The sequence below is a fragment of the Fusarium mangiferae genome (assembly GCF_900044065.1).
Source record: "Fusarium mangiferae strain MRC7560 genome assembly, contig: FMAN_scaffold001, whole genome shotgun sequence".
NCBI lineage: Eukaryota > Fungi > Ascomycota > Sordariomycetes > Hypocreales > Nectriaceae > Fusarium > Fusarium mangiferae.
Window position 1 is genome coordinate 3,111,079 of NW_024573921.1, and position 27,020 is coordinate 3,138,098.

A 27,020-nucleotide genomic window follows, 5' to 3' on the forward strand; every position below is an offset into this window, starting at 1 on the left:
CCGCTTGACATTTTGGACCCCAGCAATTGCAAGCCGAAGGAAAAAGAAAGAAAACAAAAAAATCGACATAGAATGTTGGTCCGTGCGCATTCATCGGGACTTTAAATTTGCCCTTGCATCATAGGTAGCTCACGCATTACTAATGCTCGGACCTATCACGGCTAGGTGAGTGAGTTTAAGCAAGCATAAGTTGGAGCGGCGAAAAGTTGCTATAGCATACCCGTCAACGCCGAAACTAGCCTGTCTTCCTTTCCAATTTATTTCTCAACAAAACCCGTTTTCTTGAACCTTGACCTCTTATTGGAGTCGAATCGGTAGCATCCTTTCTTCGACATATCTATCTTCAAAGCCTACGTCATGGCAACTTCAAGAGCCATGTCACGGACGTTGGCCGCTGTCGCTCGGCCCGTCGCAGAGACATCTTGCCGAGGAATTCAACGATGGACTCGTTCAATCAGCACCGTCCGGCCACAACTTCTTGCCGGTCCGTTCGCTACACGTCCCCTTGCACAGCGACAGCGCAATATTCCAACAACCATACCAAGCCTCGCCGGTGTCGGTAGCGGGATCCGAACCATCTTCATCCAGACGGAGAACACCCCGAACCCAGATGCCCTCAAGTTCCTACCGAACCATCGAGTTGTGCCTGAGGAGCTGTCTACACCTTTTATCGAGTATCTCAACCCCCGAGCAACCATTTCTCCGCCATATCCTTCTCCACTCGCTGCCAAGCTCATGAATATTGATGGAGTTACATCGGTATTCTACGGCGCCGATTTCATTACTGTTACGAAGGCTGCAGATGCCAATTGGGCACACATTCGACCGGAGATCTTTGCCCTCATCACAGAAGCCATCACTGCAGGTGAGAAGATCGTCACTGTCTCCGAACGCCGGGAGAGTGAGGCCGCTGCGGCCGAGGAGGAGGATAGCCTTGCGTACAATGAAGACGACAGTGAGGTTGTTGGTATGATCAAGGAGCTTCTTGAGACACGAATTCGACCAGCTATCCAGGAGGATGGCGGCGACATAGATTTTCGAGGTTTCGATGACGAGGGTTATGTGCATCTCCGACTGCGGGGTGCCTGTCGTACGTGCGATTCAAGCACTGTCACTCTCAAGAATGGAATTGAGGGCATGTTGATGCATTATGTAGGTCCTCCATTATGGCTTACACCGTACTGTCTTAGGCTAACATAACTTCCAGATTGAGGAGGTAAAAGGTGTCAAGCAAGTGATGGATCAGGAGGAGGAAATTGCTTTGCAGGAGTTCGAAAAGTTTGAGGAAAAGCTCAGGCAGCAAAAGGGAGTCGCCAGCTCGGCAGCGTAGAATGGCTAAAACAAGGATTATCCTTATATGTATGATATTTTGGAGGCAATTTGATGATACCCACGGAATCTATCCCCTCGCCTATCTCACCACTGTAAAGCGCTTGGGGAATGCTTCTAATCACGATTCGACGTTCGGACCAAGGCTTCTTGTGATTGATTGGAAATCCGCATGCACGGCATATCGGCCCTGTGGCCTATTTTTGAGAGCGGAGGTGCTTTGGGCAGTGTCGGATCTAGCTGAGGGCTAATCCCAACTGAAAATAGAGCATATAACCCAATTGAACAAGCCAGGGATAGTTGCATCACGAGAATGCCGCTGCTACCGTGCTATGCCCATTACTGCAGGAGCTCTCGAGATAGACGACAGGATTTCCAGAACAGATCGGATTAGTCGACGTTTCGCTGTTTGAAGCAAAGGGGTTGGTGGAAGAAGAGATCGGAGATCAGCCTAAAGCTGACGCTTTGGGAACATTATTGCGAGAGAAATGACACCTTCACCATGCCAGCAGTGTTAGGAGGTCGTACTGCCTACGTGCGCTTTGACGAACACTGGCTGTAGGGAACTGGGTTGTTTCGTATACGATCCATATATCACAAGACAAGCCACCTTTTATGTATTGGTAGACTCGCTATTGACAAATCGAACGGGGGTGCCGTGTCTGGATTGGACAGTGAGGATCTGACTTTGACATATCCGTAGTGTGATGTTTCGAGGAGTCTGTAAGTGCACCAGGATGTTCCAAAAGAATATCATCCGTAAGTCGTTGTGGTATTGGCGGGGTTTGAAATTACCGTCAACGAGTGAGTCTCATACGCGGATGTAAATGCAGATGCGGGCGCGTTGATCTCGCTACCTCCTTGCTTGTCTTTGTACGGTCAACAATGCATGGACATCAATTGACAGCCACCTTCCAGGAAAGACTGGATTGAGAAGTTGGCAGCTGACTTTACGAGATTTCAGATGTTCTTATGACTTTGGCTTGTCGAAAAAAGATCCGCAAAGAGCTGTAGGGGACCCCAGCAGCGATACACCATCCCCCACAAACATTGACTACCTATACCTGGTCCACCAAGACTTTGGGACTTCGGGTCTTTGGGAAACACACGCTAGATGGTATGGATCCGAAGAAACTGCGTCGCGAAATGCTCGAGTACACTGCAATTGGCCCGGTTGGCGCGATCTGGAAGCTCTCGGGCAGGGTTTATTTTCGGCGTAACACTGTCTTGAAAGAGTAACGTTGGGTCAGATAATAAACTACGGATACGGGAATTGGATATTGAATTTGGACCCGCCGACAGCTCCAACTGCTGGATTAGCCGTACCAGTTAAGAGCCGCCCTGAATACCCTTGGCTCCGCCGGGAGAATGTCACAAGTCGATGTCGACGAGATTCTGCGTTCCGGTTGTGGATGGACATGCAGGGCCGGAGAGCCGCCGGCATCATTATCATGATGCAGTACCTAAGTAATAGCGAGAGAAGGCCCTGCAGTGATATGCCGGGAGCCCTTGAGGATGACCATGTAGGTATCTCTCTCCTCTGGTCTGGCCTCCAAGTACAATCAAGCACAGTACCTACCCATAGGTTAGTAGGCATGGGCCGGATATCTATCCAGAAGAAGCTTGTGAAGCGACCGGCAAAAAGCTGGAGAATGAATTCAACCGCGAATTGAACTTAGCTGAAGAGAAGCCACTTTGCACTAGAAGCCCGTTGCAGTGGGATGGCGTCTTGGGATTCTCGGATCCTGTTTCTGTGATTGGCGCGGGAGTCGATATGCAGTGGGTGATACAGCCTCCACCGAGGCAAACCCCACAATCCCCTCATACCTAGTGAGCGACGTGCGAGAGCTGTTGGCGTGTCCGGATCTCGAGGCCCTGCGTTATTGTTTCAACGTGGGGAATCAGTTTTGCCTTGGTACCAGGCAACCAAACATATACCAGGCGATAGCAGAGCGCATGACCCCAAATTTTCTCCGTGGGAGAAATGGGTATGATTTAAAAAGACCCTTTGCGCCTCGCTCTGCGGGTTCGTTCCCTCGACTTGTGTCTTCTTTAAGCCTTTCTTGAACTCAAACGTCTCATAGCACCGATATCAGACTCCAGTCGTACGAAGTAAAACACACACATCGCCCACCATGAGCCCTTCAGCAGTCGAAGGAAACGGGGTCTCGGATGTCAAGACGACTCTCAAGCCTAACATTGGCGTTTACACCAACCCCAATCATGACCTCTGGGTAACGGCTGCTGAACCCTCTGCTGAATCCGTCAAGTCCGGCTCCGACTTGAAGCATGGCGAAGTCAGTGTTGCTATCCGCAGCACTGGTATCTGCGGGTAAGTTGCCGTCAAACATGTTCTGACCCCGCCTCAATTAGAACAACCACTGACCGGGGTATAGCTCCGATGTTCACTTCTGGCATGCTGGCTGCATCGGTCCTATGATCGTGGAGGGCGACCACATCTTGGGCCATGAGTCGGCCGGCGAGGTTATCGCCGTGCACCCTTCTGTCAGCCATCTCAAGGTTGGCGACCGGGTCGCTGTCGAGCCAAATATCCCCTGCGGTACCTGCGAGCCCTGCCTTACTGGCCGATACAATGGTTGTGAGAGCGTCCTGTTCCTGTCAACACCACCTGTTCCTGGCATGTTGCGCCGATATATCAACCACCCGGCTGTCTGGTGTCATAAGATTGGAAACATGTCGTTTGAGAACGGCGCTCTCCTCGAGCCCCTCAGTGTTGCCCTTGCTGGCATGCAGAGGGCCCAGGTCGCCCTCGGAGACCCCGTCCTGATTTGCGGTGCTGGACCTATCGGTCTGATCACCCTTCAGTGCTGTGCCGCCGCAGGTGCTTCTCCTATCGTCATCACGGACATTTCAGAGAGCCGGTTGGCATTTGCTAAGGAGCTCTGCCCTCGCGTGATTACACACAAGGTCGAGCGACTGTCAGCTGAGGACTCCGCCAAAGCGATTGTTAAGAGCTTTGGAGGCATTGAGCCTAGTGTTGCTCTGGAGTGTACTGGTGTCGAAAGCAGTATTGCCGCTGCCGTCTGGTCAATGAAGTTTGGTGGCAAGGTCTTTATCATCGGCGTCGGGAAGAACGAGATCAACATCCCCTTCATGCGCGCAAGTGTACGGGAAGTCGACATTCAGCTACAGTACCGTTATTGCAACACCTGGCCTAGAGCCATTCGCTTGGTTGAGAGCAACGTAGTTGACCTCTCAAAGCTCGTCACTCACAAGTTCAAGCTTGAGGATGCCATCAAGGCGTTTGAGACGTCTGCAGATGCCAAGAGCGGGGCCATCAAGGTCATGATCCAGAGCCTGGATTGAAGACGTGAGTAATGATCAATATAAATTTGGTGCTCGGCGTATGTTTTTGATTTCTAGGCGCGCGTCCGTTAGAAGACCGTACAAATAGCCTCTATTTGGGATATAGACATGAGAATATGAAATTTGGTGAAGAACTTTTGGCGATGAACTGGTGAATTGAACATGAATATGAATGCTTGTGCAGCCCGATAAAACAGATGCTGGATAGGAAAATGTCGAATACGCCACTTGGAAGCTTGAATTCAAGACAAGGAAATCAACAGATTTTGACTGCTGTCCTCAAGGAGTTCATTTGCAAAGATATAGCAGTAAAGATATGTATAATACACAATTCAATGAGGTTCTTGCCAGCTTGTAGGTAGACCATCCAGCGGCAGCGCGGCTAGCAAGTCCGAAAACGGTCTAGTGTCTCGAGCTGTCGGCTACAACCACCATCCAGCGAGTTCTTCCGAGCTTTTTTTCTCCCTCAGACGACCTCACTCAAGATCCAGACCCAGCTTCGACTCCATCAATTGACCACCCGCCGCCGGTCTTTTTACTCCACGGAGCTCCGATTTCGAATCTACGAGGCATCTCGCACTCTTTTACTGCCTGATCCGTCACCATGTCTTCTCTCGCTCGTCCCATGCTCCGTTCGCCCGCTCTCCGCGTCGCCGCCCGACGCTTCGAGAGCACCGCCGCCCAGAAGGCCACCGAGAACGCAAAGCAGGCTGCCTCCAAAGCCACCGAGAATGCTAAGTTGGCTGCCTCAAGGGCCCAGGAAGGTCTGTCGCGTGTCACAACCGCTGCTGGTCCTGCTATTGCTGGTTACGCCAAGGGCGTTGCCAGCACTCTAGGCAAGGTTGGCGGGCGAACGGGCAAGGTCATCGGCTTCATTGAACGTACGTGGATCATTGCAAAAGTCACAACCGGTGGCCATTGATTGCTGACATTATAATGCAGGACAAGTCCCATTCGTCGTTTACTACTCCAAGGTCGCCCTCGAGCTGGGCAAGTTCATTTTCCACAATCAGAAGATGAGCCCTCCGTGAGTTCGCACGAGTCCTATGTATGGCGGGGCATCGGCTAATTTATATCTCGCAGCAACCTGGCCACCTTCCAAAACACATACCAGAGCATCATCAAGTCCATCCAGAACCGTACCATCATCCAGTCTTCTCAGAACGCCATCCAGCAGGTACGGAATATCGGTCCTGCTCAGCTCGCCGCTGGCGGTGTTGTCGCAGCTGAGGTCCTCGGCTTTTTCACCGTTGGTGAGATTATTGGACGATTCAAGCTTGTTGGCTACCGTGGCGAGGCCTCTTCCCACCACTAAATATGTCTCGTGTAGTAAGGAGCAGGAGTTGCGATGATAGTTGAGTGCCGGACGATGTGATAACAAATAAGGATGAATGGGCTTTAGACTTGGTTCTCCCCGGCTGAGGACGCCTGAAAAGGGCTGGTTGGAGACCGTTTGTTTGAGGGGGAGTTGAAAACTGGGAGACTTGGGAATACCGGTCTCACCGGACCTGTGATGTTTGTCCTCTGAGCACTTTTCTTTTGTAGAACTGTACATCAACCAGCCTCTGGCGGGCTGCCCCCTTCGTGGACAGCTTTCAACAATGATATTTAATAACTGTATGAGCCTTCTTGTGATAAACCAAATGCTCCTTAATTGCAATCGTCTCGATAACTCACATAACCTGTCATGATGTCTAGTCTGACTACCTGGGAGGGGTTAACAAATGCCAAAGACTGCCTGCCACAGTCTGATGTTACTGACTCGCAACTAAGACTCTTGACGTGGTGTATCCTAGGTGGCCCAAGTTGTCTACGATCGGGATTTTCTGGAATAGACCATTGCTATTGCTTTGCCTCGAGACTTTCTTTTTCTTTTTCAAGAGAGGAAAGTTGATTTATGGAATTGTCCTTAGACCTGACTGTCATTTAACTTTATACCTAACTAGGAGCAATGACAGTTGGTGAGTCCTAGAACTATAGTATAGGTCGAGAAATGAGTCAGTATGACTACAGATGGGCCTTCGTATAGGGCCTTCTTAGTACGTGGTCCCTATACTGACAATGCTTCTGAAGACTGAAGACGTCTTTCAATACGAACCTTGTTTCCTGTGCAAAAGGAAGTTGCGATTGAAGGGGGATACGCACGAGGAAACTTATTCCACAGCCTTACTCAACCCCACGAAATACAAGCTCACAACTTTCAAGTCCATTCAGCGTACTTTATCTATATGAATATATGTAGGGTAAACACCCATGGAGTGGCAAATGCGTGCCACAATATACTTTGAACGTATTCACATTTCTGTATGAGAGTTTGGGTCTATTATGAGTGAGCTCTGCAAAGCTCCCAGATCCATTTGCCAGATGATACCGGCAAATGTAATTTCCTCGACCTCCTGAGTGAGTTGATATTCCACGATCCCTGAACTGAGCAAACTAGCTCACAGGGGCAAGTCTTGCGAAGGACGTGCTCAATCCTCATCTGCCATATCAACTTCTTTGTCATAGCTTGATGAACCTCGGGCTTGTCCACCACCTTCTGCTTCTGGAAATAAGGACAGATATGGGGTGTATAAGCCCTTTCTTCCGATGTTACCTCCTCCACACAGAAGAAGTCAATCAGGCGTCTAATAGACGACAGAATGACGGACCACAAAGACAGACGTGGGAGTACAGCCGCGCGCGAAAATAAGATGTGGAATATATTCACCGAACGCAGGGCGATGCGGTTGAGTATTCCGTATGGTCCGGACCCTGGCCGATGCTGAAGGCCCGTCCCGACACGCGCGGACCTAGGATATTATGGAGTCCGATATTGGCCCTTGGCAAAAACGGCGTCGTTCTTACCAGCGCTTCTGCCACAACAGGTAGCAGAACCCTTGCCAGCGAAAGAGAGCGCAGATAATATGGCCCTTGGCAGATGATTGTGGCCAGGTGACCGTTATCTAGCGGTCAGATAATTTGAGAAGATCGACAGCCCTGTTCAGGACGGTGGACTGGTTGATGTGATCAAGACCCCGCCCGCTGTTGGTGATACAATTGAGAATCCTTGCCTGTTGGTGACCGTTGGTACCATGCTGCCATTGAGGTAAGGCGTGTCTTCAAATTCAAGGGGCCCCCGGATATGGCAAGCGAGAAGTACTGCAGCATTGGGAAATCGTGGTACCATTTATGGATCGTCAGGATGCAGTTGCGCGCAAAAGCGCTGGCGCCGGCGCTTGAAACCCTGCCAATTCACCAGGCCGATTTGGATTGGAAACCATGTCATTCCCCAAATCGACGGACCGACGGCTTCACCACGCTCCTCAGCGTAATGTGCTTCGAACAATGCGCACCAGTATTGCCAAGGCTGTTCGTATTCCTTGCGTTATGCGGTGAATACCCCCCGCTTGAATGAGCATTTGGCATTACTGTTGAGGTCCGGGCTTCCTAGCCGTCCAGACATGACTGCGAAAGCGTTAGTAGGCCATCAAGTGTGTCAGTAGGAGGCGTTTGTAGACTCACATATTACAATAAGTGTGATAGCGCAAAACACACGTTTCGCGCTTCGCTCTCTCGCATAGCTCACGGACTTCCTCGGCCTCGAGTCCGAGTTTCTCGATTAGGGGTTTTAAGCTCATGGCCTCCAGACTATGAGACAGTCCGATGTTGAACCATCGAGCGATTTCACGTTCATTTCGATCAGCAGACCAGGGGCAAACATAGGCCTTGATCACCTCCTGCTTGACATCTGTGAAACCTGTAGCTTCGAGCATTTGCCGATGTTCCTGTGGTATGACTCTGACACTGCGGTTGAATCGATCCATGCCGTCGAGAAAAAGCTCTGCCCACTTTACGAATGCGGAATTTGCTGGGCGTTCATCATCATCACATCGGGGTATCCAGTCAACCTCAATGTGCTCTAGGAAGCCAATGCCTGGAGTCAAGTGCCTAGTGAGGTATCAGTGCGATGCTCAAAGATATAGTTCCAAACATACTCAAAGGCATTGTGGTAGACTTGAGGCCACAAGTCCGTCTGAATACTACCAAGTAGCATTCGCATATGAATCAAATCGCAGTCCGCCAGTAGGGGCCCCCAAGACGGTTCTTCAATGTCATACTGCTTTGGCATAAAGCCAGGGGGGATCCTATCTACATTAGCCGATGGCCTACAAAGAGCGAGTGTGAGCGAGCATACAATGCTGGTTGAATCTGATTCAGGTCTACGGCCATGATCTGGGCATCTGAGAGACATCTTCTTTAGGTCAGTAACGTGGTGATAAACGAGATCAATGGCACAGGCATTCATACTCTTCGGCCACATTGATTGCCCAAATACCTGTGCCCGTACCAATATCCATGATTCTGGGCGAGGTGCGTCTGATGGGAGCTAGAAATGGCTTATTGTCTCGTGCCAGAAGGAAGACTTTATGAAATATATCCAAACGATTCAACTCTTCCTGTTGCTGGTCAGGTGGCGTACGATATTGTTATTTTCAGACGACTTACTGAGTCAATTGGAAATAAGTATTTGCCAGGTTTCCAAGAGCCATAGAAACGGCCATGTTGCCAGAACCCATCTTGAAGGTATCGCCCTTCCGACTCGTTCACGCTGCATTGCATATGTAAGATTGGCTGCCCGACAGAGAAATCTATAGCATACCTGTTTTGAGGAGGCATTACAACCATGGATGAAAACCGTCGAGGCTGCAATGTCCCAATGAAGCGCAGGGCCTTGGACGAGGGCCACAAGGCAAGGCTGCAGCAAGACGTAATTTGCCGGCGGGAGATTACACAGGCAATCCGAGCTGCGTTTTTGAATCCAGAATGAGCCAAGTTTCTAGTTCTGGTGGAGAATATCGCTGCGAGAGTTAGCAGACGCACGAAAGTGAAGAAGACAAGATCCACCAGGTGAAGTATAAAGAAAAAATAAAGCGAATATTGGCGAAGGAATGAACGTGAGAAGCAATGCGGGTCCGGCAGAACGAGAACCTAAATACTTTCAAGGGAATGCGATATTTGAGTTGTCAGGACAAGCCCAACATGCTTCGGGCACCTTGGGACTTGATGGGTTGTTTCAACCAAACTTGAGGATCGCCCGGGCATACACACTAACACAGCCCAAAGAACCTCAGCGGCGATAAGGCCAGGAGGGCACAATATTGCAGTTGTGCTTATAGCAGCTCCTGTGGATCAAAGCAGAAAAAGCTTCACCCAATGGTATTTATGGCCATATTTGAGTTGGCTGAGAGTCCTGGGGGAGCAGAAGACTTGAAAAGAGAAGAGAGAGTAGGATGTCTGAGAAGCCTCAGGGTGAACCCGCACAGAGGGTTTATAGTATGAACTTACCGAATATGAGCGAGTCCAGAGGCCGAAGCACGTGTATTAGAGAGACCAGAAGCCGTCCAGGAAAATGCCAAGAATGTTATGGAGTGTCGAATAAGAGGTTGAGAAGATAAATTTACGCGAATCGCAAATTCATCCGAGATGAAACGTCGGTGTCAGGACTTGAAGATGTTGTGCTGGGCGTAGGTTGTGTATATATATAATGCAACTGGACAGAAGACCTCCTGGATGCATTCCAATTTCAGTTTCTGTGTCGAGAATACGGCCAAGTTGGCTCACGAAGCAAGGAGATGGGAGGCGGTTGTGAGATGAAGGGCTCAACTGAGTTGAGTTTGAAGACTGTAGGAGGGGTTTTTGTTCTCTCGTGATCCTCTTTCCGAGACTTGTGGACCGAAAAGTCTGAGCCCAGGTGAACACCGAGTAGTTAATTGAGATAATAGCGGCTCGTAGCTGGAGGTAAACAAACGCAAAGGGCATTAAAAAGGTCATGGGCAAGAAAGAAGCCGGAAAAGATGAGGAGGAAGGTTGTTGATACTTATTGTCGCCAGCAAGAGTGTGGAGCTGGAGCGTGGGACATGGATACAGCTAAGGTACCTAGCTAACTTACAGCACCGTAGGTAGCTTAAGGCACGACAGGCTAGCAGGGCAAGGCGAGGCAAGGCAGCCCTAGGCACAGCGTTAGAGGTACAGACGGGTACGGGTACAGGTACAGAGACAGAAGCAGAGACAAGCAGAGACAAGCAGAGACAGAGACAGAGACGGGCATGGATGGATCCAATGGGTCCTACCTAGCAGTTTAGGTGGACGTGGGACCTTGGACCTTGGACCTTGGACCTTGAACCTGTGGGTGTGTGCCCCTCGAGGGTTCGCCCCTCTTCATTTTTGCATTACACCCCCTGTTGAGATGACGGCTGTTGGTCGAGTCCTGCTTGTTATTTGTATTGTGATTATTATTATCATGCGCCTCGAAAAGCGGTCGAAGCCTTGTGTTACCATCCCTGGAGAATCTTTCATGGCCATGAGAACACCTCAGGCAGCCCACTTCAGATTACCATAATACTTACTAGTAGTAACTTATCAAATGCCAGAAGCCAGCGGCACCATTACAACTTTTGATCAGCCCGGGACTAAGATGGGTCGGGCTGAAAATAGATCAGAATCGTAAACTTGCCATTCATATTCCGATCCCCAATTTCACTAATAAGTACCAGAAAGTGGTCAAGAAGAGATCCAAAAACTTGCGCCAAGGGTGTCGCCAAATGGTAGGGCCAAAGTACCGTTCCGTATCAACATCAATCACAACCTAATGGAACCCACACACAGCTCATTCAGAGGGGCAACCAACCTCGATATCGCTGGCCTATGCTACCTACCTACCTAGCGGGGCTGATGGATGGATTCGTGTGAGAACCACTTGTTGTGTTTTATGCAAGGAACTTAACCTGCCTTACCTACCCGTCCATACTGCACCTACAGTACATACATGCCCTCACTCGCTGTCTCTGACTGACACAGCCTTTGGCTTTGGACGCTCTGCAGCACCTGCAGCGAACTCCTCCATCGCGTACCTTATCCAGCCCATCAAAATTGTAATAGCTTATGCATCGCGTTCCCTTGGCTGGCCTCCCCAGGCGGCCTGTGACGTTGGTTTCCATGGCCCAAATGGTCTCCCGAGGAGGTCTTGTTATTCTGCAACACAGGATATCACATCCATCCTTGGGGTCCTTTCTCTTTCCAGTCTTACGGTATGTGATGAGGTTGCACCGATGGCCGTTTGGCCATCTTTGGCATAGCAGGGAGGAGGAGTGCTGGATCTCAACGTGCGAAACATCCAGCCATGATGGCTTTCCCTTTGTACATGATTGATTGATGCCGTTGAGTGCAATGATGGATGGCTGTCACGGGTTGACGGCGCCGAAGCCGCAACCGCCCATTGGCCTCGGGCGGTGGACGAAGGACCATGGACGACGGGTGCCGTTTAGGTTCTTTTCTTCTCTTGTTCGTGTTGGTTCCGTCCCTCCCTCTAACCGCGCCCCCGATCAGCCACTGATCGCTGTCACTGTGGAGGATGAGGGGTTCGTCCCGCTGTTGGTTGTGTTTCGGGGGAGGATACCAATGCCCCTAGCCGACGACGGTCATGTCTCTAATCACTTTAGCATCGAGCCAACAGGGAACATGGGACTAGATGAGGAGACTTGGTGAAGACAAAAATGCCAGGACTGACTCGGTTGTTGTAATCGATGTGATGATTCTAGATTTTGATGCTGGTTCGAGACATTTTCTATCGGGCCTCAAATGGATTTTGTGGGATGCACGTCGTTTCCCCCGAGCGATCTTAACAATACCAGGCGGTTTCTTTTCTGCAACAAACATTCACGGCTTCATTCATGTTGGGTTTTGAATCGAGACGGCTAGCTCATCGTCTACCAACATTGGATGTAAGATTATTGGCCCATGACCTTTTTTCCCGGGCATTGTCCGGACTAACATCTCATTGGACCATGCCTCTGAAACAGCACAGGAATTCATTCGAGATGAACTGTTACTCGGAACGCCGTGTCGACTTGGACACTACAGAGGGGAAGTTTTGAGAACAAAACAAAAATAGGTTCCCGAGAGCAGTGTGACAAACCAGTCTCAGTTGAATTGTAGGCTGTTTGTGCGTCGAACCATGCCTGGCAGGGAGGAAAGAAGCTCTCCATTATCAAAGGTGGTGCGCCAGTCATCAGGTGATGATGCTAACTGCCTATATCAACGGAACCTATCATTCAGAGGTATTGTACTCCATTGGAAAAAAGGAAAAAAAAGAAAAGCCTGTCCCAGTTCTCTTCTCGCTGACGACAACCTTGTCATGGTCAAACACACCAACCCGATGTCGTGGGCGAGTTCCCTAGTGCCCGCCCGCTTCTCCCTACGCCATCACAGACTGTCGAGGCTCAAGCCCTGAAGCAAGCACCGTACCACTGAAATGCGCCAAAACTGTCAGGGGATGTGGCTTACGCTAGGGAGATGCTACGGAAACTAGTGCACAGAACCCCTGCCGTCCAAGGCTCCGTCTTGGAACATTGGCGCTGAACTCAGGTGCTGTTTGGCTCCAAGGCCCGCCCTTGGTTTTTGTTTCGTCCCGTTTCGGTCTCCTTTCTCCATCATCTTGTTGCTCGCTTCTCACCGATGAATTGCTTGCTTCGATGAAGCTCCTGATCGGGTATAAAAATGCGTGCCATTTACTTCGGTGGATACCGATGATCCAATTAGTTCTCTTCCCCACCAATCTGATACTCACCATCTGATCCAATGTCTCTCGCAAATGGATGGGTCGTCGCCATATTTACATACGAATTCATGTCTAAGCTTGTATGCTCAGCCCGATTGCTGTCTCCCCGTAGACCTATTTTCAGGAAGTCTCAGACCAGACTCCTCATCCTCAACATATTAGCTGGACTGGGCTGAAGGCCATATATACCAAGATTGCTCTGATATTGGTGCATCGCGCCAAGCAAGCAGCGTGCAGGGCCAATGCTTCATCATCCAACACAGGAAATCTGGAAAGTCCTAGTTGACCCGACATTTCGATAACCATATCAGCTCCTCAAGCCTTGATCATGGATGCAGAATTTTACCGCTTATCTCTTCTTGGCAACGTATTATTGTGAAGCTGACATGAAGATCTCCAGTTCAGCGAGTCGGGTCACCGCAGCTTGGACTATTGCATACCAACATATGATCAATCACCCAAATCAGTGTCATTATACGAAAAAATAGTCTGCGCTTATCATATTAATACCATGTGATCGGTCGAGGCGTGACATATACCATGCACGGCTTTGCCAAGAAAACAACTTCTTTGTCACCATATTCTATCGGTTCAGGTGTTTGACTAACTCAAGCGGACAAGGGCTACTGCAGTCTTGCTCTGTCTTCTTGTCTTCTTATAAGGTGCTTAGAAAACAGTTTCCCCAAGAAGTACATATCGATCAATGTCTAGTGGGAGAACCGCCAGGACATTCGCTTCTTTGGGGCGGACACATCTCGGATGCAGCTGTTCTGGGCATCTTATCAAACACGGTTCCTCGACCATCAATGCAGCAGGTAGCTTCGGCCAATTGATGAGTGCATTCCCCGAAATCGACTAATAATGTCTGGTCAGGTTTGTTCCCGACTGGCAGACTTCCTCACAATGTTTCTTCGGATAGCACCAATCAGAGATAACGACGCTTCTCTCGTGATGTACTCCATCCTGCAAGGTCCAAGGTCCAAGGGAGCAAGATGAGGGTTGTTGAGTTACATATATCCCTGAACCTTGCAACCCTCAGCACTAACCCAAATTACCAAAGGACTGGGTCCCGAGATACCTTCGATGCAGATCCCACAGAGCCCGCAACAAAAGCCGGATCTAGCAGTGGGCTTTTAAGTCTATTGCACCGTACTTCTTCATCGTCATTTCAATGCTGTATGGCATGCTACAACGGGCTTCAGAGCATGGGATAGCAGCAAGAGATGAGGTTTGTACTCGTTTCTGAACTCTCCAAGATATAGTCAAGAATCACCGCCGTCATCTTATTACCACCCTGTTGATTGTGAGGAATCCGCTCTCAGCTCATCAGCTCACTGAGAGACTGCATCTTGACCGAGGCAATTCCGGGAAACGAACCGCTCGTTGCCCTAGAGTTGGCTACATATCAGTATGGCTGCTAATCATGTATCATCAAGATGACTACTGCAAAGCTTGCACTAATCACTTCAATGGGGGCGGCGCACCATGATCTGTTGTGCCAGCCCCAGATATTCATACCACACGTGCCATGACTACTGGCGCGATTCGCGCGGTAATGTTACTGCCCAGGTTTAGACTCGAACCAAACAGCAAATACATCTACTGGGACTTGCGACAAGTCGACTTTGGGCTTGACCTGGCCTAAGTCATCAACGCAAATGGGCTATTTCATACTTCTCGCTCCTCACCGCTTCAGTAGCCGGAGAGGTCCAGGGAAGTGGACGAACTAGTGGAGATCTCCAGAGGTATCTGTGAGTTTGGTTAACCCGTTAATAGGTGCTGGACCCTGGCAACGAGAGAGTTTGATACGAGACGAAACTTAACCGACACACCTCCATCGAACGAACCCACAGTAGACTAGGCTGTACCATCCTGTCGGATCCCTCTATACCTACACGTACAGTACCTATACATTGGCCCGCGTATGGCTAGTGTAATGAGATAGTAAACGCCAATTGCTCTAGGTAGTCAAGAGAACAGTTACTGACAACGATTCGTATTCCACGTCGTTCTTTCGGGATCGTCGATATAAACACATTATCAAACCATTCTCACTCTCAGCTGCATCACATGTATATCTCCGCATAAACAGAAGATCAAACTGGAGTTTCTATCTCCTGAGGGTGTCCTAGAATCAAGAAAGTACCAATCTCGCAAAATGGAATGGCTGGGGCTACAGCTCTCTAGCAGGGTTCATCAGTAGTTTACCTTGCACACGCTTGACCACCTGTGTGCGTACGATAACGTCGCTGATTTCTGGTCATGGCTGAACTGTTAGGTAGCAGCGTCAGCATTTTTGGTAAGTCATTACCGGCCACCAATTGAAGGAAGCGAAAAGCTTGATGATACCGAAATTCGATTGCCATGTTGATTCATGCGAGACAAGTGTAATAAAAGAAGCGAGTCTGTCACTTGGGCTGGGCTGAGACTCCCAACTCCGCTATGACGGTACCACACATGTACCTAATTTACACCCCGGTAATTGAGGCCCCCAGCAATCCCTGTCGTCTATGCCGTTTTGGTGTAAAGACCCGACCAGTTCCAAACTGTCGGGACAGTCTGTGGGGTCTGTGAAATTGGTTGGAGTTGTGAGACTTGTGTCCGTGCCTACTCCGTTCTTTGTGACTGAAGGCATTTCTACTAAGGTACTGTACGTTGGTAGGTAGTCAAGCCCAAGCATATTGGTACACCATGACGTCCTAAACCTTTCGCCCATATATATATGGAGGTTTTTTTTTATGAGGTAAATAGGGATCCATAGTCCGTATGTCAATCGCAGTCACTCCAGATATGAGTTTCAGTGCCACACCAATAGGCATACTAGTATGCCTCTAAACATGCCGCCAGAACAACCTCCCCAAAGACTACACAAAACAATGAGCCCCTTGCCTGTCCTCGGGGGGGCAAGAAAACAGCGAGCCTTACTGTAGGGTGTCGAAATAAACTTAGCAAAAGTCATCCTAAACTTAGGCTATATTACCTCAAGTCTTTTTGTCATTTAGGATCAAGGTCCTGTGTTTCCTTTCCTCCCCTAGCCTGTAGTCTATATCATAATACTATTGAGCTAAGACTCGTCTGCACCGACCAGACGATCCTTCGTTCAACACCGACGCAAGAAGACGCCGAACAGACGAAAGATATCCCGCTAGGTTTCAACATACAACCCTATTGGACAACCCGAACCAACAACATAGCACCCCCTCAACACCCATTAAAAGCTACCACCACACGCCGTCTCGTAGCTGCAGATTGTCTGTGGTCCCAGCCCCGGGGCCGACCCTAGACTGAGTCCGCCCTCTCACCTCACCTCACTTGCCTTGCCTACCTCTCACCCTCGCTGCCCACCCGCCCTCTTAGCACAATCCCACCGCTACGGACCAACAGCATAAGCCTAGCCCTGCATAGGTTAGGCGTGACCCACTTGACATGGTTGTTTTGTACAATACTCGCTCTATGTACGTCTAAGCAAAACACGGCTTGTTTTGGAAGTGGTGAGGTTGACTACCAACATACATGAATCCTTCCACCTCGACCTTTTACTTCGCCCGGTTCGAAATACCCGTTTTGTTGAGCCGATGACGGCGGAAGCTTGTGCTGTCGTTCTCTTGCCAAGCTTATTATGCTGACATCTTGTATCATCTGATGATTATATTGACTCACTCAGCTTCAACTTCTGCAGGCATGGTTGAGGACAAGCAATCAAGCTGCTTTCATCAAGTGCACACAACACGAATTCCATAAGCTACCCATGTTATTATTTCTATACCACTTGGCTTATTGACTTGGAAGCAGGGATCATTGGCCCCAATCGTAAACAGAAGCTGCCGTAAGATAACCTGATACGGTCCAGTCTGTTGGCCGCGCTGCGGCATCTGCAACCTCGAGTTTTCTTCACCGCATAAACACATGACCCGTGACCGTCTTCATAAATCCTTGCTGTTGCAATCAACCCAATAGCTTAGTCCTCCATTGGCTTTGTTTTGATGTTGTTTCCCGACACCACGCCGCCGATCTGGTCGCAAGGTCCAAAGCCACGTCGCTTTCCAAGCGAGTCGGTCTGTCTGAGTTCACCACTCGTATTCGCCAGTAGCCTTGTGGAAGACATACTCCTTGCCGTTGACGGTCAAAACTCCATCCTTAAGAGTACACTTCCTATAGTTGCGGTTAGTAAATGAAACAAAATTACTCAAACTCATGCTGGAGTTGACACTGGAACGCACCACTTGTTCTTAACGCGCTGAACCTTATCATACATGCATAGCATGATATTGCCAAGCCCCTCATCATCAACATCATCGTCGTCTCGGTCCTCTTCTGGGTCATCAAGGTCAGAGTTGATGGCATCTTCATCATCTTCGTCGTCATCATCACCTCCATCGTATGTGGCAGGTTGTTTGCCCTTGACCACGCGTGATGTCGGGGCTGACGAAGTTCGGGTTGCCTCTTTCAAAGGAAGCATCAGACCGCCGCCCTCCATGCTCTTGGCCTTGGCAAGGATTTGTTCATGCAGCATACGGTCGATCTCAACTCGCCCGAGTTCATGCAAATTGCCATCAGCAGCTCGTTGCATTAGCACACCCTCAAAGTCTTCCAGATCGCCTGTACCATCAGTCTGGCCGTTTTGAATGTGGGGCTGGCCGTTGGCCGGGTGTTGCTGTTGCTGTTGGGCAGTTGCGGCGGCCATTTGCTGACGATACATCTGCTGCTGGTGTTGTTGCTGGGTCAGACCGGGTTGTTGCTGCTGATGTGGCTGCGGTAGAGCTGGTTGTTGTTGCTGTTGTTGCTGGTTCTGCTGAGAGTGGCCTTGTTGCTGATGAAGGGCGTTGATAGAGCTGGCCGCTCGCTGCCCATACTGAGCCTGCAATTGCTGAGCAGCACGATTGGCAGCTACATTGTTGTCATTCATGTTGACATTGGTGTTGTTGTTGTACTGTTGGTAGGCCATCGGGTTACCCTGCAAGCCGGGTTCTTGCTTGATAGGTACGTGAGGCTCGGTCTTGATGTTGTTGCCTTCAGGCTTGATACCATTCTGCACCTGGGGTTGGGCCATTCCCGGTAAAGAAAGGCCAGTTGGGTTGCTTAGCTGAGGCGAGAATTGAGCCTGAGCATGAGTTTGAGCTGGTGGAACAGCAGGCGGCGGAGCTTGTGCGGGGGGGTCGGGCTTGGGATCCCAAGGGAACTGAGCGACATGAAGCTGGGTGAGCTTTTGCTGCCATCCCTGATTTTGGAGCCTTGTTAGCCATTTCCTACATCAAGTATCCATCGAACAAAAGAATCAAAATCGGGTTAATCATGGCACGAGTTCATCAACCGCCTGTGTGCTTAAGCCGCATGCCTCAGCTCACTGGTGAAGCAGTGGAAGAACAGGCTCAGTTAGAGACGAGATGTGCAAAACACAGTAAGTTTGGATTTGATAAGCAAAATGGAAGAGAACAGGCAGCCAAATTGGTGAGTGGGCAAAAGGCGGCAGTGCAAGTGTAAGACAGGTGTGCTGTGGTGGTGATAGGATGATTTGGCGTGTACAAGTGGATATGAGATGATGGAGGGGCAGAGTATAGTTCGAGTAAGCCAATCAGAAAGCGGCGGGTGTCGGCGGAAGGAGTCACAAGGTAAGTGGCAGTCGCAGCAGGGGCTATGGGCTTAAAAGACCCAAATAGTGCTGTGTCGCCCCCTCCCCCTCCCCGTAACCCGCCAACTCCCTCTGCCCCCCTTCGCCATGCCGCCTGCGATGCGCTCCGCTTCGACCATGAGTCGATCTTCAGCTCCAGAGGCCAACTCGAAAGAGAGTGCTGCTACCTGAAAGAACCTGCCGTCTTTGGTCTCGCCATATTCGTGGAGTATCATAATGTGCGGAGTTGAAACACATCGACACTCGTCTTTGTTGATGACACAGGCTTCTGTCACCCTTTCCTTGGTGATTCCCGAGAATCAACGAGAATTGCAGGCAAAACATGAAACTCGACGAAAAGTGTATCTCTTACCTGTCGCAGCTCTTCTAGCACTGATTCTTCAACACCGCTCTCCTCGAAATCAACTCGCGAACTATTGACAACCTCGTCAATGATGGCTTGGTAGACGTTTCCGACGGCCGGGTTCGACATGATGATGTTGTGGTTGTATTCCGGTCGGTGGGTTTGATTAGGATACTGAGAATGAAGAGTTGGATCCTCGGTTGATGAGTCGCTGAGATGGCGTCGTCAAGCAGATGCCCCCCGATGGCAGTTCTCTATACACGGATGACCTTGGCTTTGGCGAACGAACGCAAGGTGCAGCTCGCGATCAGCAGCGCAAACCTGTTCTTCAGAAGAGTCCTGAAAAGGGCCTATTGAGGAAGAGATGTTGCAGTGCGGATGTTGTTGCTGAGGTGCTTGGGAAATGCGCTTGATGTAAATTCGGCACTTAGCCACGGCGATGTGATGCGCTTAGCTTGGGGAGACTCTTCAACAATGAAAGAATTGATATCAACTGCAACGCGAAGCGAAGACGCTTCCAACGAAGTATCAGAAAAAGCAAGAGACAAATCAATATCAATTAATTTACTGCGTCACACGGATGCAAAATACCGAAGAGGGTCTTGTGCCAGGTCGGGGTGTTGTGCGGCTTTGTGATGTGATGTGCAGTGGGGAGAGTTGGTAGCCTCTGGGAGATTTCTGTTTCATCAACTGCTAGCTAGGCTGACTCAGCACTCCAAATCCTAGCGGCCACTGGGCTCTCCAGTCCACTGAGAGGCTCCGCTCACAGGGCTGATTGAGAATGAATGTGACCTAGGGACCTCACTGCGACCCATCTCTCTATTATTGTAACATCTCAGATGATATCAAACTCGTAGGTAAGTAGGCCTCGGGGTGGAAGTGCATTGGAATAATTGTGACATAAGATCCATGCTACGTAATTTTAGGCTTTACCTACTACCTACCCAAGTGAAGCTGGCCTAAGAATTCTTGCACTTGTGGAGATGTCTCCTTCACTCCAGCAACATCCTTGGTGAGCTTTGGTGTCGAATGCAAACCGCACCGAGATATCAGGAGTGCCATGCAACATGCATCATTCACCCGACCTCATATTCACTATTTCCTCCATGCTTAGAAACAAAAAGATGTCCTGTCGCTTCTTTACTCAATGAATCATTCGTCTGTTTTTCATACTCATTTATGTGTTGTGTATCTATCTTGACATCCATCCTCAACAGAGACTTCATGCCACCAGCCGTCTCAGGGGGTGCGCCTCAGTATTAAATACATATTCATCCAGGCTGATCAGCTCCGGGTCACTAAAAATGAGATAGAAGTACTTGAGAGTTTCACCCATCCAGAAGGACTCCATTGAGTCCACGGCGCGGGGTTTCTCCTCTGTGACGGTAACATCCCATACAGCTGTATTGGCCAGCTCTGTCTTGGTCACTTCTTCAATCGATTTGAACATGGTCCAGGCGTGCTCGGTATACTCGTTCTCGCCGGTGACACGGTACATCATGAAAACACTCTCAATGGCCTCTGGCCGCAGGATATATCGGCGATCAGGAATATGAGTAAACCCACCGGGAAGATGCTCGTCTTTGATAATGGCATCCGCCTGTGCTGTCTCGCCCTCTTTGATCTTTGCCTGCTTTAGGACACCTTCTTTCCACAGCTTTTCGTCCCATGGGCAATGCTCCTTGGAGTCACAGGGAACCATGTAGAAGGTCTCAGGCATGATGCCATGAGGAAATGCTTCATAGGTGTAGATGCAGCCATTGGTAAGCTTGGCTGCAGCTTCGACGTCCTGCTGGCGGTTGAAGAGTCGCCCACCTAATGCCAGCATGCCTCCGAGGAAACAGACTAGATGCTGTCCCTGGCTCTCAAGTTCCAACTGTGTCTTTCCACCTTTGTCTTTGGCATGAATTTGTCCCGATATGAGAATATCCTTGTTCTCGGGCGTCATCGGTCGAAACAAATTGTGTTCCAATGCTGCATCCACGGCCTTTTCATACATGGTCTGATAAACAGGCAGTTGCCCACCTGTTAGTGCAGCCATCTTGGGCAAGTATTCGTACACGCTGTCAGCCATTGCACCAAGGGTGAAAACGGATCCTTGGTTAAAGATCTGGCTCTTTGCATCCACAATGAGAGGCCACTGTCCAGGGAGCATAGTCGAATCTTGCTGTGCTGCCAGGAGATCCATGATAGTTTGCGAGGCGTCAAACCACTTAGGATCTCCCGTGAGTTGCGAGAGGCGTGTAAGCTCCATACACAAGCTTCCAATCTCTGCAACAAGGACACCGGCGCCGGCAATCTGATTCTTGCCCTCCCCGGCAGCGTGAAAATTCCAACGCAAGACAGGCATGTGGTTGGGTGTGTCGAAAGCTTTGTAAATCATTTCACCAACCTGGGCTGCCTTACGAAGCAAACGCATATCCTCGCTAAGCTCAAAGGCAGCGAGAAAGCCACCGAGATAACGGATAGTAGTCTCGAATATATTGACTTCTTTGAGGTCTGTGGCTGTGAAGTCAATCTGGTCGACTACATCCACGGCTTCGTAGAACTCTTGGTGCATATCCATGATCCAAAGGGTATCGAGGGAGTCAACAAGGGTAGCAGCCCAGCCGCCGAATGGATTTGCCTGGCCAGCCGAGACGGGACTGAGCTCGTCTGCCATCCAGGCATGTTTTCTGTAAGAATTCCAACATCTTGTGAAGGTCGCCTTGACAGCTTGTTGACGCTCGCGTCGCAGTTCAGCAGTACTAATGGAGAATTCAGGGAACGTGGCTTGGACCTTGGGATAGGTGACAGGAGGAGAAGTGGGCAGCGGCTGGAAGGCGGAGTGAGGATAATTGACTTTGACAGTGTTCCAGTAATAGTTGTCATCCTGGTCCTGCCTCCACAGCGAAGTCTTTACGGGCCAGCCGTGCTTCTGGTTGTGGTTGTAAGGGCCGTGTCCATATCGGGGTCCAACGTATTCAGGGGTCCTACCAGCCCAATAGCAGAAGAGGAACACTGTCAACAGGCCGCAAACTAAAACGAGACCTCGACTGCGGATGAGCATGGTAGAAATATGGGCCCGTACCGCGTTGAGCGTCGAAAGGAACAGTGAAAGAGGGTTTCGAGATGTTGCAAAGAGAATTGTCTCTCTCCTCTTTCTTTGGTGAGGTAAGGGAGAGGTAGAGATACCTGAGGGAAACTAATCTTATCCGAGGGTCTTTGTCTGACCTTATCTTTGATTTGACGCGCTGAGGTTGGTAATAAAACAGCTTGGCATTTGTACCATGCAATTTGCCCCGCCAAGCAATGGCGGTATGTATCTTATACCTTGATTCAGGTAGAGGGTACATTGCTTTAGCTCGGCGAAATTCGACCAAATGTGAGCAACACTACCAACAGGACCAACACACAGTTAAGTTGTCTCCGAACACTGTACACACCTGCGCTGAAAACGCTTCTAAATACAGTGTCGATTGTGTAAGCGCCCGATAAACATCATCCACAAAATCAACTGCCCAAGAATGAAACTGGTTCAGCAAACCATATGATACTCTTATTGAAATTCCCTCCACTACAAGGCTGTCAAATACTTTTCTGAGGAGTGGGTTCTGTTGCTCTACTTCTGCCGTGGTTAAAATGTGACTCTGCTGTTCCTTGCAGGATCTTTTGTCGTTTTTTTCTTCACATTTTTTCAAAGTGAGACATGTCAAATTCTTTCTTCATCCGGTAGTTATTGTTTCCCCTCAGGACCTTTTTTTTTTGATGGAACCGGAGACATGTGTTCATCCTCGGCAGTGAGAGCACGGAGCTTAACAGCCCTTGTTCGGGTAGCACAATCCTTCGATCTGCATGACACCCATCGGAGCAAACAAAGAAGAGCTTAACAGGGGGGGTGGCTATGTGAGCCGCAGTACATACTATGTATAAGACCGACTTGGTGGAGGAACTTGTGAACCCTTGGCCATCTACCTTCCGGGACCCAAGGGTTAGGAAATAGATGGCAGAATCTCTTCCATGAATTGTACACATTCTAGGCCTAAGGCTTCAAGGCATAAGCTACACGATAATGGTCCTAATATTTGTCATGAACATGTAATGTGGTGAGCAAGAAGCTTCAGGCTAGTTGCATTTCATTGTAAAGGTATATTCTCCGTCGTTCTCTTGCACTGTATACAAATGAGCCCTTGCATTACTTGGCCCTGTAAAGCTGGAAATAATTCTTGTCAACTGGCACGACCAAGTACACCAGCTCGAGAATGAATAACAGCGTCTGAGATGGCCTTAAGTTGCTGATTCGTCATGCCATCTTCAGCTACCTTACGTAGATATGCCGGACTCGACTTCGTAGAAACCAGCCGTAGAGCAGGCCATTCTGTGGCAGTCACTTCATTATGACCCAGAAGTTGTTCAAAACTGCTAAGTCTGTTTCGTCTGACATTCAAGCAGATGTTCTTTCAGCACTTAATACTTTCACTACTTGGTTTGAGATAACCAAATGTCTCTAGATTATTACTTCTACGTCTCTACAATAACTAGAGTGTATGCCGAACTCTTAGCTACCAGCCTTTATTTGGTTGATTAATTTGTGACAATATGGGTTGAACTGTCCAGCCAGATTTGACTACAAGTAAGCTTTGATCAAAAGTACCAAAGAATACAGTACCTACCTATAGCGAACTAGTATTAGATGCGTAGGTCGATTTGATCCCAAACCTGCCGCTTGGACCCTATTCAAGATACACGCTTGCTGGCCGGATCCTTGTTTGACGTCCCCCATCTCACTATTTCAGGTAAGGTACTCCGTATACTTGTTTGGATGAGCTACAGCATGGACCTGCCCGTATAAACCATAATGGTGCCGCTTGGGACAAGCCATTGGTGGTGTATGAGGCGTCTCGCTATTCAGAAATATAGAGATAATAAAGCATAAAAGGTGCCCACAAAGAAACAAATTTGGAACTAAAGACCCCACGGCTACGACAGTTCTCAATGATTACCAGTAAGATAGAGATTACAAAATGATTCTCGTGAGCAATAAGAAAGAAATCACTCGACTAATCCTACATATTCGGCAAGTTGCCGTAAGCATAATCTACCGTTTCGTAGCCAGCCGGTGATTAGTGAGAATTTGGAAGAATCTCAACGGCTAGTCAGAAGGAGAGACTTTGCAGGTGCTGTAACAAGAAAGGCAACCAAGTCACTTATTACTAGTTAAGATAACTGTATGAGAGGAGGGTTGACTGGATCCGTGGTGTTGACTTATTCCTTGCCTGTTAACTTGATCTTATATATGAACTCACATCAACAGGGCCGTAAGGGGCTACAAGGGGGGGTTCAATGGTAAGACACTCAGCCATAGTGGGCGCCGAGGTGCTTACTATCACATGATCAAATCGGCCTTGCAGTACGGAGTACAATGACGGTCAAAAGAGTATCTGACGTTCAACGAGTTTAAATAATGCTCATGGCATTTTAATTTCATTTTAATTCCAATTCCTACCCCATCTCATGCATAAAATCAGATCCCAAACGCCTACAATTATAACAGAAAGTCCACCGTCAAGGCGACTTCATACTCAGAACTTCCAAGAGCGTTGTGATGCAATGTTGCGTCTATCGTAATTTCATGACCATTCCGTTTCATTCGTCTCTGCGTGGAGAAGCACTTTCATACCACGAGCAGAAGGGCAGGCGGACACCCCAACTCCGTGCTTCAAATACAGAGACCCAGATACTAGTGAAAGGTCATACCTACCGTGGTCCAGTGGGTACTGGCACTTATCGGATGGTCATCTGCTTGGCCATGGAGGCCTTGCTCGACGCGCCAGAGGCACCAATGCCAGCGGTGGCACCAGCCTTCTTCTCGAAGATCTTCCAGAACTTGAGACTCTCGTCGGCAGCTAGGGGTTTGTTAGCATACTGCTGGTTAAGGTCTGAGCATGTGAACTTACCAGCTGTTGCAAGCATCTGGCCGTCAGGGCTCAGGCAGCTGTGGAGGACTCGGCTCTCGTGGGCGGGGATCTCAACGGTACGGACAAGGGTGGGGTAACTCCAGATGCTCAGAGAGTTGTCGGGGAAACCGCTTGAGCTGACGATCTCGCGGTGGTGGGGGCTCCAGCGAAGAGAAGTAACCTGAGAACCAGTGTCGATGCTGTTGACGCGAGCACCGGAGGTGGAATTCCAGAAGTGAATGTGACGGTCGTAAGAGCCACCACCAGTAGCAAGGAGGTTCATGTTCCAAGGGCACCAAGAGAGGGCCTTGACAGCGGCCTTGTGGTTGGTCTTGGTGAACTTGGGAACGGACAGAGATCGGGCATCCCAGATGGAGACGAGGTTGTCGTTGCCACCAGTAGCGAGCTGTGCGCCATCAGAGCGCCACTCAAGGCCGCAAACCTCGGATGTGTGGGAGACGAGCTCAGCAACCTTGTGCTCGGCAATGCGAACGTCGTGGTTGTAGACAAGACCGCTACGAGCACCAGTAGAGAGAAGGTGCTTGTTCCATCCCATGACACCAACACGTGTATCATGGCCGAACATGCTTCGAATCTTCTGGCCCTCTGCGACGTCCCAGATCTGGACCTCACCAGTTCCCATACCAACACTGACATAGGCGCCATCACCAGACCACTTGACGCTGCTGACATATGTGTCAGGAGTGGTCTCGAGGAGACAGCTAACACTGCCTTCATCGGCAGACCAGACGTAGACATTGCGCTCAAGACCGATAGCGACCTGGTTACCCGAGCTCCAGTCGAGAAGGTTGAGGTAGTAGTCGTCAACGAGGCCAGGAGCATCAAGGACACGCTCAGGGGCAGTAGCAATGCGGCGGCGGAGCTGGGCGGAGCTGGAAGTAGTAGACTTGAGGGGGCGGTTGTACTGTTGTCGCAGGTCAATTGGCTTGGAAGACTCGGGGGCAGCGGGCTTGAACTCGAGGATGCGAGTGTTTAGGCTGACACCACAAGCGTTGGCAAGAGAATCTTGGTAAGCCACGGTGTTAGGGGAGGGTCGAGAATAGTTGTCAGGCTCATCATCGTTGATGTTGAGGCTCTCAAGAGCAGCCAGGGCTTCGTCAGCAGCAGTAGAAAGAACAGTAGAGCTCTCGGAGCTGCTGCTCTTAGGTCGTTGCCTATCGGCGAGATCGAGCTTGCCAGACCCAGCGTTGGAAATGGCAGAGCTTGCGCCACGGTTGGGGATAAATCGGTCGCCACCATAGTTCAGAGTAGTCTTAGCAGTCTTGGAGCGGAGGCTCTTCTTGGACTTTGTGCTTGAAGGGGTCTTGGTGGTGTTGCCAGTGCCAGTGAGGGTAAAATCAGAGACACCAAGCTCAAGAGCCTTCCGGGGAGTCTGAACACCACGGGCGATGTTGGACTTGGGGGAGTCACGGTGAGAGGACTTTGTAGTAGATCGAGCAAGGTGAGACATGAGGTTTCCGCCATATGTCGAGCGCCCGGATGGTCTGAACTCGTTGCTGGACTGTCTTTCGGGGGTAAATGGGGAAGAGTTCAGGTTGACAGGGACGTTCGTGGTGGATGACTGTTGGCGGGGAGAGGGAGTCAAAGGCATGCGCCCACCAGCGGTGCGGGCCGAGAAAAGTCCCTTATGGGACTTGACAGGCGTCGACAATGCTACAGAAGCCATTATGAATTTTGGGATATGATGACCTGTGTATCAAACAAGGTAGAGATAGTCGAAGAGAGTGTAAGTGGAGCTCTAGACGAGTGACCAAAGCTGGATTGTATATCGAGCCTTGATGCTATCGAATGAGGTCCAATGAGGGGCTCCTAGTAGTTAGTATACCTGTACTGAGA

The 27,020-nt window shown here is 49.7% G+C and overlaps 7 protein-coding genes across 7 annotated transcripts; 3 read left to right on the forward strand and 4 right to left on the reverse strand.

Moving 5' to 3' along the window:
• Nucleotides 1–357: 357 nt before the first annotated feature.
• On the forward strand, nt 358–1,330 carry FMAN_01487 (uncharacterized protein; the record flags this gene model as incomplete). Its single annotated transcript, XM_041835319.1, has 2 exons — nt 358–1,152; nt 1,208–1,330. 2 exons carry the CDS (start codon nt 358–360, stop codon nt 1,328–1,330), a joined length of 918 nt encoding a protein of 305 aa, XP_041676828.1.
• A 2,134-nt stretch (nt 1,331–3,464) lies between these two features.
• FMAN_01488 (putative L-arabinitol 4-dehydrogenase) lies at nt 3,465–4,656 on the forward strand (the record flags this gene model as incomplete). The annotated part of the gene is made up of 2 exons (XM_041835330.1): nt 3,465–3,661; nt 3,726–4,656. The coding sequence occupies 2 exons, from the start codon at nt 3,465–3,467 to the stop codon at nt 4,654–4,656; spliced, it is 1,128 nt and encodes a 375-aa protein (XP_041676829.1).
• A 604-nt stretch (nt 4,657–5,260) lies between these two features.
• FMAN_01489 (uncharacterized protein) lies at nt 5,261–5,971 on the forward strand (the record flags this gene model as incomplete). Its single annotated transcript, XM_041835341.1, has 3 exons — nt 5,261–5,537; nt 5,599–5,683; nt 5,740–5,971. The coding sequence occupies 3 exons, from the start codon at nt 5,261–5,263 to the stop codon at nt 5,969–5,971; spliced, it is 594 nt and encodes a 197-aa protein (XP_041676830.1).
• Nucleotides 5,972–8,063: 2,092 nt separating this feature from the next.
• FMAN_01490 (uncharacterized protein) lies at nt 8,064–9,324 on the reverse strand (the record flags this gene model as incomplete). The annotated part of the gene is made up of 7 exons (XM_041835352.1): nt 8,064–8,103; nt 8,161–8,586; nt 8,634–8,783; nt 8,834–8,890; nt 8,947–9,095; nt 9,145–9,247; nt 9,299–9,324. The coding sequence occupies 7 exons, from the start codon at nt 9,322–9,324 to the stop codon at nt 8,064–8,066; spliced, it is 951 nt and encodes a 316-aa protein (XP_041676831.1).
• A 7,998-nt stretch (nt 9,325–17,322) lies between these two features.
• On the reverse strand, nt 17,323–19,356 carry FMAN_01491 (uncharacterized protein; the record flags this gene model as incomplete). The annotated part of the gene is made up of 3 exons (XM_041835363.1): nt 17,323–17,407; nt 17,476–18,473; nt 19,237–19,356. 3 exons carry the CDS (start codon nt 19,354–19,356, stop codon nt 17,323–17,325), a joined length of 1,203 nt encoding a protein of 400 aa, XP_041676832.1.
• Nucleotides 19,357–20,449: 1,093 nt separating this feature from the next.
• On the reverse strand, nt 20,450–22,276 carry FMAN_01492 (putative class I alpha-mannosidase; the record flags this gene model as incomplete). Its single annotated transcript, XM_041835374.1, has 1 exon — nt 20,450–22,276. One exon carries the CDS (start codon nt 22,274–22,276, stop codon nt 20,450–20,452), a length of 1,827 nt encoding a protein of 608 aa, XP_041676833.1.
• A 2,714-nt stretch (nt 22,277–24,990) lies between these two features.
• FMAN_01493 (uncharacterized protein) lies at nt 24,991–26,850 on the reverse strand (the record flags this gene model as incomplete). The annotated part of the gene is made up of 2 exons (XM_041835385.1): nt 24,991–25,112; nt 25,164–26,850. 2 exons carry the CDS (start codon nt 26,848–26,850, stop codon nt 24,991–24,993), a joined length of 1,809 nt encoding a protein of 602 aa, XP_041676834.1.
• Nucleotides 26,851–27,020: the final 170 nt, after the last annotated feature.